General features: G+C 41.3%; 1 protein-coding gene across 1 annotated transcript in view; it reads right to left on the bottom strand.

The window, feature by feature from the left end:
• Positions 1-7,089: 7,089 nt before the first annotated feature.
• Positions 7,090-11,165, bottom strand: part of WASHC5 (WASH complex subunit 5) — a 36,693-nt gene continuing 32,617 nt past the window's right edge. The window contains exons 24-29 of the mRNA XM_045004783.1: positions 10,801-10,904; positions 10,093-10,222; positions 9,791-9,887; positions 8,651-8,804; positions 8,274-8,361; positions 7,090-7,210 (exon numbers count right to left, since the gene is read on the bottom strand). Of these exons, the coding sequence (XP_044860718.1) occupies positions 7,154-7,210; positions 8,274-8,361; positions 8,651-8,804; positions 9,791-9,887; positions 10,093-10,222; positions 10,801-10,904 (630 nt within the window). The 3' untranslated portion in view covers positions 7,090-7,153. The remainder of the gene's footprint in view (positions 7,211-8,273; positions 8,362-8,650; positions 8,805-9,790; positions 9,888-10,092; positions 10,223-10,800; positions 10,905-11,165) is intronic.

The raw sequence follows: 11,165 nt of genomic DNA, 5'->3' as shown, positions 1-11,165 counted from the left end.
TAGTTTTGAGCTTGTTCTGTTGGGTGTAAAGGAAAGTTTGGGTGTACCCGCCTGGGACCTGTGCTCCTTGTGGGTTTGGTGTGCTGAGTTCTCAGCACAGAAATGCTCTCTCTGCTTTCAGATGATGTGTGACTGGGTGGTATCTGTCAGCAGGCTTCAGAGAAGGGCTTTCTTTGTGCACATTACTGTGTCTCCATGATGTCAGGATACTGGGCTAGATGGACCTTTGGTCTGACCCAGTATGGCCTTATGTTCTTACATTCAACGTGGAATTGAAATGTATTAAGGGTGCAGATTTAAGTGGTTTTCTCATTTAAATACTTGGGGAAATCTTAAAATATGCAGAAATGAGACAGCTTAGGCTGCTGCTGGGTAAGGTAGAGCAGGAATAATTTGATCAGTCTCCCTGAAATGGGTCTTTTTTTGGCTGATTTTTAAACTAATTTGAGTGACCATATTGAAGGAGGCAACTTATTGTGCCCTTTCGTTGCCTGTCTTAGAGTTTCACTGATGTTTTGCCATGGTAACTGTTCTAGGTCCAGATCCTGCTTTACCAAAGTTATTGTGAGTTTTGTCACTGATTTCTAAGGCTTAGCAAAATTGATAGAGAAAGAAAAGTTTTGATTTCTAAAATGGAGAACTTGGCATGTGTTCTATGCCATTATTATTTTTCTCCCATCTAGGTGTTCTTCTTTTGGGAGATGCATATAATATGAGGCACCCTCTGACAGGTGGAGGAATGAGTGTTGTTTTGAATGATATTAAAATATGGAGACGCTTGCTCCAGGATATTCCAGATCTTTATGAGGATTCTGCTATTCTTCAGGTGAGACATTATTTTGACGTTAGAATTATAATTGTGCTTTCTCAGTAGGGTTGCCAACGTATTTCAAAAATAAGGGACTGTTTTCTTAGCACATCTGCCCCACCTCTTCTCCTAATGTTGCCGTCGTTAATAATAATAATAATGCATAAATAAGCAGTACTCCCCCACATTCTCCTGAGGTATTTCTTGCTGCTTTTTGCAGCACTCCGCAACTTCGCATCTTGTTGTATAGAGATGAAGAAAGAAAGGATGTCCCTTCTAATAAGGGACTGTTGGCAACCCTATTTCTGGGACATGCCTGGGCTTGTGTTTATGCAATTTCCTTCTCTTACTTAAAATTTCTCCTAACTTCGGGGTGGGGGAATTAATAGTTCTTTGCTCATCTAGTGAAAGCTGTTTTTCGATGTTCTTGTGAATCATTAAACTGCTGTAGATGGCAGGAGGGGTAAAATGGGGCCCAACTGGGGCCATCCCTCCCTCCCTGTCTAAATTCAGAACCAGGCAGGGCAGACACTCCCTCCCCCATCCATTCTGAGGAAATTAAGACCCAGGTGGTGCCTCTGTTCCCCACTCTTGCTTCTTACTATGTAGCATTTGGGTGGGAGTGGGGAAGAAACTGCAGAGAGGAACCAGCCAGAGACTGTAGCTGGTAGGAGCAGTTGCAGAAGAAGCCAAATCAAGGACCTTTTGGACACTTAGAGAAGTTTCTAAAATTTTGACTGGACTTTTACTGTCCTGTGGTAATTGGCTATTTGCTCTATCCCTTCCCCTTCCCTCCCCCCTCAGTCTCTTCACCTCAGCATTGCTCTGTACCTGGCCCTCTTACCCTCTTACTGTGTCTCCATGATGTCCTTGCTCCTGGTCTCTGCAATCAGCAGGTTTCCCATAAAAAGGTTGTCTTTTATCTCTTGCTTGCTGTACTTCATTGAATAGCTATTTCCTCTTCCTTCACTGAGTCTGACAATGCTTCTCCCCATGGCACCTGCCAATTGTCCTCCACGCTGGAAGCAATGGATGATGCTTCCCTGCTAACACCACCGGAGCCACTGGCGCTTGGGAAGATTTTGTCTCTTCCCGCGTGGCAAAGCTGAGATGGGCAGGATAGTAGCCAGTATTCCCACCATTCTTGCTCTCTGAGACGCCTAGAACATGTCCCCAGCTCTAGGTTACACGCTGCTGAGCGACTTTCATCCAGGAGAATAGCCCTTAGAAATTGTAACGGGGATTATCTGGACTCTGGTCCGGTTCAAATGTAAACTTATGGCTCTAGAACCCTGCTTTTAAGTAGTGGTCTGTGTTTCCCGTTTTTACTTGTAAAAAAGAAAATCTGGGAATTTTTCAGTGTTTATTTTCCAAACCAGCATGGAAACAGGATAAATATGAAAAAATTAAAACATTGTGAAAAATTGTGGGGCGGGGGCGAGGGGAAGGAAAACTTTTTGCAATATAAGCGTTTTATGACAGTCTAATGGGAACTTTCTTTTAATGTACAAAGGTCTATTTTGTCTCTCTCGGAGCTAGTAGTTTTTCCATAATCCTGGTTTGCGTACGCTCAGGTAATTTTCTTCAAGCTCTCCTCGCTCAAGTTGAACCTCATGCTGGCTTGGAGGTAGTCCAACTTGGAAACTATGCACTCTGCCTCAATAGATAAGGGGGTCCACTCAAAGCTCAACGTGCCTCTTTGCTGCTGTTGGGAAGTGTGTCTTGATGACTGTTCCAAAAAGCCAGCACATCCAGTTTTGTATTGTCAGGGGTAGGCAAGTTTATGGGATGTCCAAGCTCTCCAGGGGGAGTTTCTCCCAATGCATAGAAAAGGCTATGGGTGTCAGAGTGGTGAAGACTTATCAGGGTCTCAGACCCAGCCATAACAATAATAACATGGAAAAGGTCAGAGGTGAGATCAGGGATGGTGATAAATGCTTTTGAAAGGAATATTGAATATGAGAAAAGAAAACTCAATTTTGAGTCTGAGTTGAACTTCTGAATCTCTCATGTTTTTTGCGGGGAGAGGGGCCTTGAAATTAGGCACAAACCTAGAGAGGATACTATGAATATAAATAGGAGAATTCGGAGTATGAGAGAATATAGATCTCACCTGAACAGAAATTCTGTCATGGTCTTGCTCTCTTGCAATAGGAAGTGTTTCTGCCACACTGTGCAGGAAATGAGAATTTTCATGAGTTAACTATGATGTCATATATTATATCAGAAAGCTGGTTCTGTATTCAGTGTGTGCAATCAACACAAAAACTGATGGGTCATATGGTAACCGTGCACTAATTTATGAAAGGTGCAAACACCAAGAAGGGAAAGAAATTTGATAGGGCATTTAAGTAGGAATAATGGGAAGACCCTGAACAAAAAGAAATCGTAGGTTAAATGTTAAGAAATTCTTCCTAGCAATGTAATCTCGGTGAAGAATACTCTTTCAATTGGAAATCCATTCCATCCCATCTCATCAATCTACCTATCTCTTCGATAATCAACTCTGACTTCTAGGCCTGCTACTTAGAATCACTTAACATCTGTCTTTCTGTAGTTAATAAATCTGTTTTATAGCTTACCTAAAACAGTGTGTTTTGGCTGAAGTGTTTGAGAGAGCTCAGCTCAGTTTACAAAGGCTACTGTGTGGTCTCTCCGCATTGAGAGTGGGGTGGACTGCATAATGAATGTACACTGGTACATTGATGCCTTGGGAACTTTGACTGTAACAGTTTAAACTCGCTTGGCACTTAGGCACCTACAGTGTTTGGCAGTAACTGAGTGGAGGATTGTGAATTCCAGGGGGGTTTGATTGTGGCATTTAGGCACCTACGGGGGCTGCTCTCAGTCCCCCACCCACCCTGGGCAGGTGGAGGGTTCACAACTCCTCACAGATACCCAAGCTCCCCAGGCCGGGCTCTGCTTCCGGCCTGGCTGGGGGGCAGGGCCTTGTGGGGAAGAGAAGGGGCAGAGCCTCTGGTAAAAAGTGGATGGGCCAGGCCCATCCACGTTCAAAAAGTGGGAGAGCCATGGCCCCTTGGTCTCCCTGTTTGGGTGGGTATGATGGGGTCTCTGGGGTGCAACCTGTACTGTGGGACCACTGAGCCCTCTATGCCACCAACCTGGGGTATCCCTCTCACACTGCAATGCTATAAAGCCACAAACTCTGGCAAGTACTTCACTTACACATCACAAGAAGCTTGGCCTCTAGCACCTGGATATTATTGTGAGGAGGACATTAGTCTCAGCTACACCAGAGCGTGAGTACTAATGCCTGGAAAGTGTAAGCAGTTTTCTTCCTATACACTAGGCCTATCCTGCCCCTATTAATTAATGTACAAAACATTTCAGAAATATTACAAATACCAGCTGCAGCACTCTCTTTGTGGAATTGGTAGTTTAATTTTAGAACACAATGACAATACTGCAGTAACTGAGGTTGCCCGGAGTGAGAACTATTGACTTTCTTTTTATGAACAATTTTATTGAGGAAGTGTATGCGGACTATAAACTAAGAACATTTCTCATCTTTTAACATGGCATTTAAAATAGTATTTTGTTAAACCAAGTCTAATGAATATAAACCCAATTCCTCAAGTTTACTGAAACAAGAACAAAAAAACCTTTTCAGGGAACTGACACTTGTTACCAAGATGCTATATCTATACGCTCCCTGATGTGTTTCTATAACTGCATAACTGCAGCTGGTTCTTTACACATTTAAAAATAATTGTTCAAAGTGGCAAGTATTTTAAATATTTGGAACTGATTCTGATCTCACCTTAGCAGTTTTGCACCAGTTTAATTGCACTGATTTCAATGGTATTGTATTAGCATAAACCAGGAATAAATGAAAGTAGAATGAGGCCACCTAGAAACAATGCAAATTTTATAAACATATTTTCACACCGAATGTTGATTTTGAAGTCTTATGTTTTTTGTTAAAATTATTTCCTACATTATCATCAACTGGGGTCTTTTATTACTTAATAGCTACAGTAAAAGCTCTTTTATCTGGCACTTCACCAACTGGCAAGCTCTTTAAAATGCCCTTTCTGATCTCCACTGAAAGTCCAGATTATAGTGCGGTTGGTGCAGGGCCGGCAGGGGGCTGAGGCGTGGGAGGGGCTGCAGGGTGTGCTCTGGGAGGCAGTTTGGGGCAGGGGGTTGAGGTGGAGGAGGGGCTTGGGCACGCACGTCTGGTGGCTTCCCGCAAGCAGTTCCCTGTCTCTGCTGTTGCTGGCAGAGGTGCAGCCAGGAGGCTCTGCAGGCATGGTACCTCCCCAAGTGTTAACTCCACGGCTCCCAGCCCATTGGCTGGGAGCTGCAGCCAATGGGAGCTGCAGGGGGCAGTGCCTGCAGATGGAGGCAATGTGCCTGCTTGCAGAGTCACCTGGCCGCACCTCTCCCAAGAGCAGCAGAGACGGGGAGCCGTCAGAAGTGAGCTCCCTCCTGGATTCAAACTCCCTCGCCAGAGTCCATGCCTGGCAGCCCCTGCCCCACACTCCAAACCCCTCCCTCTGAGTTAACCTGGCATTTTTAATTTACTGGCACCCCCCGTTTCCCCAACGTACCAGTTGAAAAAGCTTTTATTGTATTATCAATTAAAACAAGAAGAGGTCATCATTACAACAAAACAACTATCAGAGTTAAAATATCTGGTGGGGAAGTGTAGTATCCTTCCATATTCTTTATGAAAATATGCTTATGATATGAATATGACATAGCTGAGATCTCACATGAGCCATCTTGCATAAAGTATATCATTGGAAAATTATGATTTACTGAATGTGATCAAATTTGTATGCCTGTATCCTTTATGTATCTGGAGTTAGGAATATTGACTGTGTATTTCAACTATGCTACTTTGGGAGACACCCACTGCTAACACTTCAGGTACAACAATGGAAAAGCCAGCGAGGGCGGATGGCCCATCAGTGAGGACAATGAGCTGTGAAAAGCTTGGCATTCCTGTGGATGCTCCATGCTGCCACTGACTCATGGATGCTGTGATCCTACAGAGTCAGGTGGTCTTGTCACCTGACACTAAAATATTACCTAGGACTTCTTGTAGCTTTCCACTGTAAGGGGACGGGGGGTCAAGTTTGGGAAACAAAGGATTCACACCTTATGTAGATCCTATTTAAGGTCGGGGGGAAGGCAAACAGACTCCTACTCTCCCTGGCCTGTCTGCCCAGAAAAGAGAAACTGCAAAAGGGAAGGCAAAGGGGGGAGTCTAGACTGAGACAGGGGTCCAGTCTGAAAAGGAATATAACTGGAACTCTAACCCACAGAAACTTTGCAAATTGCCTGCAACAATATTTAGGGTGAGAAATACTATTTTGTAACCAATTTCTCTAGTGAAACTAGCTTAGGTTGCGTGTTTGATTTCATTTGCTTAATAATCTGCTTTGTTCTGTTTGTTACCCCTTTGACGACTAAAAATCTGCCATTTATAGTTAATAAAATTTGTTTAGTTTATTATTGAACCCAGTTTCTGTAATTTCTAACTGGGGGGGAAGACGCGTGCACATCTCTCTCCACATTGAGGAAGGGAGCAAATTTCATAATATATCTTTGGGTCTCCACTCCAAGGGAGGTGGACATCTGAGTGCTGGAGCAAGTCCCTTAAGCTGAGTCTTCCCAGAGCTGATGTGCAGCTGGGTGTGGCTCTGCCTGTGTGTGTGTTGGGGAGGTTTTAAGAGCTTGGCTCAGCAAGACAGGTTAAAGGGGGCCCATGCTGGCACAACAGGTAGACTCTGTGGTATCTCAGCACATCAGGTGGCTTCCCAATGGGGCCAACCCGTCACAGTAACCTTCACTAATGGACTGTTTATTTCTTTGAGGACCTGATCCTTTGCTCATTGAAGTCAAGGACAAAGCTACCACTAACTTTAGCAGTACAAGATCAGGGCCTAAATCCTCTTCCAGTATGTGTTCATCTTTTAGATGGTATTGAGTAGGGAAATCATCATCTGTGAAATAATCCAAATCCACTGCTTTCTATATTATTTTATTTGTGATACAAAAGTCAAACTTCCACAAATAGTTCTTTAGAACATAAAACTAAATGATTTTTTACATAAACAATTACATACAGCATTTATAATGTGCAGTACAAAGTGTATGCTGCTTGGATGTGATAGAAATTGCATATGATATCATGATTTAAACAAGGTTAGTTACATGGACTAGTGCTGACTGTTACATTTTATTCAGAGCTTTGTGATTATTCCCCAAGACACAGAAAACACACAGTTCTGAAGTGCTGTTTTTTTTCCTCCTCTGCTCTCCCCAAGTTCACTTGTTTTGTAATTGCAATAAGGCTCATTCTTATTTCCGCATTTACAGAACTGTTCTGAATTCGTCAAAAATGAAATTAGGCACATGCGCTTCAACCACCTAAAGAAACAGAGAACAGCCACTCTGTTAAGTATTCCATAGCAACATTCAGCCATGAACACAACAAACAACACTGCCCATGGATATTACACGTAGGTGTGCGTGTTTCCTCACTAAGTAAATGCTCAATGTTATCAATGTGGACTAGCTAGGTTTCTACTATATACACACGCACATGGAGACGCAGATTCTTTCCTACACAGACATCTGCTTGGCACATGAGTTTGGGTAAAGTTTTAGCTCCAGCTTAAGTTAGAACATCCCCTGGGATGCTCAAACTTACACCAGCTGTCTGTTGTCCCCATGGAACATATATACTAGTTGAGAATTGGCAGAGCACTGGCGCACTCTGCTTTGCAACCCTCCCGAATTTCACAGAAAGCTGAAATAGTAGCTAAATGACCCTTCCAGGTGGGGCTGACGTGACAGAGATGGGAGCAATGGTATAAAGCAATCAGACTGACACACACAGTTGCTAACCAAGCAATTTGTGGATTGTATGGACAAGGCTTCACAGTGACCTATTCGCAGACAGATTTTATTCACTTTTCTGTGTCCTTTCAGGTTGTTTATGCTGAGCACTGGTGAGGACTTGATACACTTGTCTGACATGCCTAACTGGTCAGTCTCGACAGAGATGCCCTGGTCCTGAGTGAAAAGATGTGGTGAAACTGCTAGGCGTGACCCCTGCTATTCATAACATCAGCATAAACCAAAATTATCTTTTAATAAAGGGCTCTGAGGATTAAGTAACCTTTTAAAAAGGACAGGTGAAAACGCACATGAAGGCTAGTCCCCAATAACAGGAAAAGCATCTATTGTATTGACCGCCCAATTCCAGGCTCCCATTATGACTAATGATTGGAAAATGTAAGCAGTAAAAATCTACAGCCAGGGCTTTTAACTACAGTAGAATACTTTGAAAATAATGGGCCAGATCCTGAGCTGGTGTAAACCCATGTACTTCCTTCGGTTTTGATGCCAGTTTACACTAGTTAAGGATATGGTGTATTTTAATGCTCTTCCAACACCACGCTGAATCCAAGTTTTCTTACTTACTTACCCTTCTTGGTAACTTTGTATAACGAACATAATCTTCCAGGAACATAAGGGCACCCACTACATCAGCAGGCATTTCTGGTATCTTCTGGCTATAATATACACACACACAAAAAAGACAGCTGGACATTGTCTTTTTGACTAATTAAGGTAAGTTTTGTTAGAAAATGCCAACCTCCCACGTAATATTTATTCATGTAGGTCAGTGTGCTGTGGGATATCACCACAAAAAAAAGACACTTGGACATGACACCTAAATATATGATTAAACATATTCTAATCAGATCACAGACTTAAAAATAAGTAAATAAATAAAAAAGAATGTTCAAATAAAAAGTCCTACATGAAAGGGGACATTAAAATAGATGTGAAAAGAGATACCTTGTGCACTGCTCCATTGTTGAGCGAATAAATTGACCAATCAGAGCCAGAAATTGTTCAGTGTATCGTGAATGAAACTGTTTCAACAGAGTGAGGAGCCCAAGCACTAAAGGGGGCCAGTCAATTGGATCTGCTGGCTTTTTGCACACCATTCCTGAAAGGAAAACACCACATTTCCCCCTCTATGTTCACAAAAACATCCTTTATAAATCACAGCCAAACAAGAGTTATCCTCAGGAGGCTTCATGCTATTCCTGTTTTTACTTTTCATATGTTGGTCCCCTGGCTTGGGGGCATCAGATCAACCTTGTCAAATCCCAACCCCAGCCACTCCAAATCCTGAAGGGCCCTCTCCACCTTGTAACTCATACGGGGCTGGCGACATGGCTTTTCACTCTAGTTAACAGTCATACAACACCAAGGAACTAGATCCCAAGTTAGGTAGTTTTAAACTAACCAATAGGAAGAGCCTGAAAGAGGTAAGTTTTAACTGGGGTGTAGCTTTTTAGAGAAATGGGGTTGGGAGAAGGGGAGATACAGGGCTTATGGCCCCCTAAATCTGAAGAATGAGGAGCCATGTTCTTATTTTCTCTTGCACTCTTCCCCCCATCCTGTAGGGCCCAATCCAAAACCCAGTTAAGTCAACTGAAGTTTTTACATTGACTAAAATGGGGTTTGGATCGGGCTTACAGCTCCAAAGCTTTCCTGAGTTACAAAGGTCACGATGAAATCTCAAAACTTACCTCCCAATCTAGTTAAGATGTTCTTCTAGTATATAAGTTCTCTGCCACATTAGCAGAACCCCATAGCTAATGGATAGTAATACATTTTCTGCATTACTTTACTCATGTTAGGTGAAGCAGTTGGTTGTGCATATTACCTATATTGTGTTTGGCCTTGTACATTCAATTATCACTGTTAAATATTTACAAAGAGGTCCCCTGTCACATTAACTGCAATATGTCAGTTATTGTAAACAGTAAGTTATAAATGGAGTTGTACATAGAGAGGGTCTAGTTTGTGCTATATAAAAAAAAAAAATCTAGCCCATACATTTTAAATCAAGAGCTGAATATCTTGAATACATCTACATTTACCCAGAATCCAACTGTATTTATGTAATAACAATTCATGTAATACCTAGATTTTTGTTGTACTGAAGTTTTGGCAGTTGGGCAATCAGAAATAGGAAGTTGACTGAGGGGAAATATGGAAGTCGTTTCGTAGTTATATATATCTGGAAAGAAAAAGGAACACAGTGTTTACATGCTTATTAACAGAAGCTAAACATGAGGAAACCAAAACAACACAGATATTATTTGTATCAGAACTTAAGAACATAAGAACACTGCTACATTTACAGCAAATTAGACAAAAATAAAATGTCTGCTTGCGATTCAATGTATGTATTGGCTAATATCACACAATAGCATGTATCAGACCTTATTCAATGGGTTATGAATGCCAGCTGCTTCCAGATAGGCTGTGATTTCATACAAAAGTGTGTTGTCTTCTTTAGGATACGGCAATGATGGATTCTGATAATGGGCTTCAATGTCAGCCAAGATTGCTCTAAAACGATAAAAAGATAGAGATCAAATTTATATATTTCGTTATTTTAACTGAACTATTCATTTATAAATAATAATAAATAACAACAGGCAAGCCTGAAGTCATACTGCAATTGAGAAACATAGATCATATTAACATAAAGTAAAAAGTTGCAGATATAGAATCTTTGGAAATTGTTACAAACAATAATCAAAGAAAAATAAACTGCTCTCAGTTTTTCAGATGCCCCTTTTACTAAGGGCATGTATTTCAGTGTTAGCACCAGCCAGCATCTGCACAATTAGTAGAAGTGAGAAAAAGCACAGAATATGGTGAAATTTTTACATCACTGTTTTTATCTCTTATCTAAATTTGACCTGCATTTCAGATATATCCAAATATTGAATATATTCAAAAATTGTATCTTTTCATTGGCATTTAAATTAACAGCTATTGCGTCAAATTGTTCCTGAATTTGCCAGTGGTTATCTGAATCCAAAACTGTCAAAACTTTGCCCTTTTTTTTTTTAAAAATTTGGCTCAATTCACAGCAGCAATCACCACCACATATAATGCTATCAAAGCATTCTGCTTCTTACTTATTGAGATTTTCCAAAGCAGCTGCCAAATGCTTGGAGTCGAACCTGCAGGAGTAATTCAATTCATTGGTAATTTGCCGTCTTAAAATCTGCATCTGACCAACCTGTAAAGAAAAAAAAAAATGAATAAGAAAGTAGTGAAAACAATGTTTAATTTTTCAAAAACCAGAGAGAAAACATGTTTAACAGTAACAACTTACATTTATAGAAAGCCTTATATCCAGATAAACTTTTAATTCCTTTACAAACTGATAAACTATTTTATATATCAAGCATCTGCTCACCAATGAAGTTGCACCCTGTATCTAGGTGAAATGTAGCAGCCTTTCTATAGGCCAGAGCAGCTGCATGAGAGTGTAGTTTAA

This window comes from Mauremys mutica, chromosome 2 (assembly GCF_020497125.1).
Source record: "Mauremys mutica isolate MM-2020 ecotype Southern chromosome 2, ASM2049712v1, whole genome shotgun sequence".
NCBI lineage: Eukaryota > Metazoa > Chordata > Testudines > Geoemydidae > Mauremys > Mauremys mutica.
This window is presented reverse-complemented; position numbering and strand designations above follow the sequence as displayed.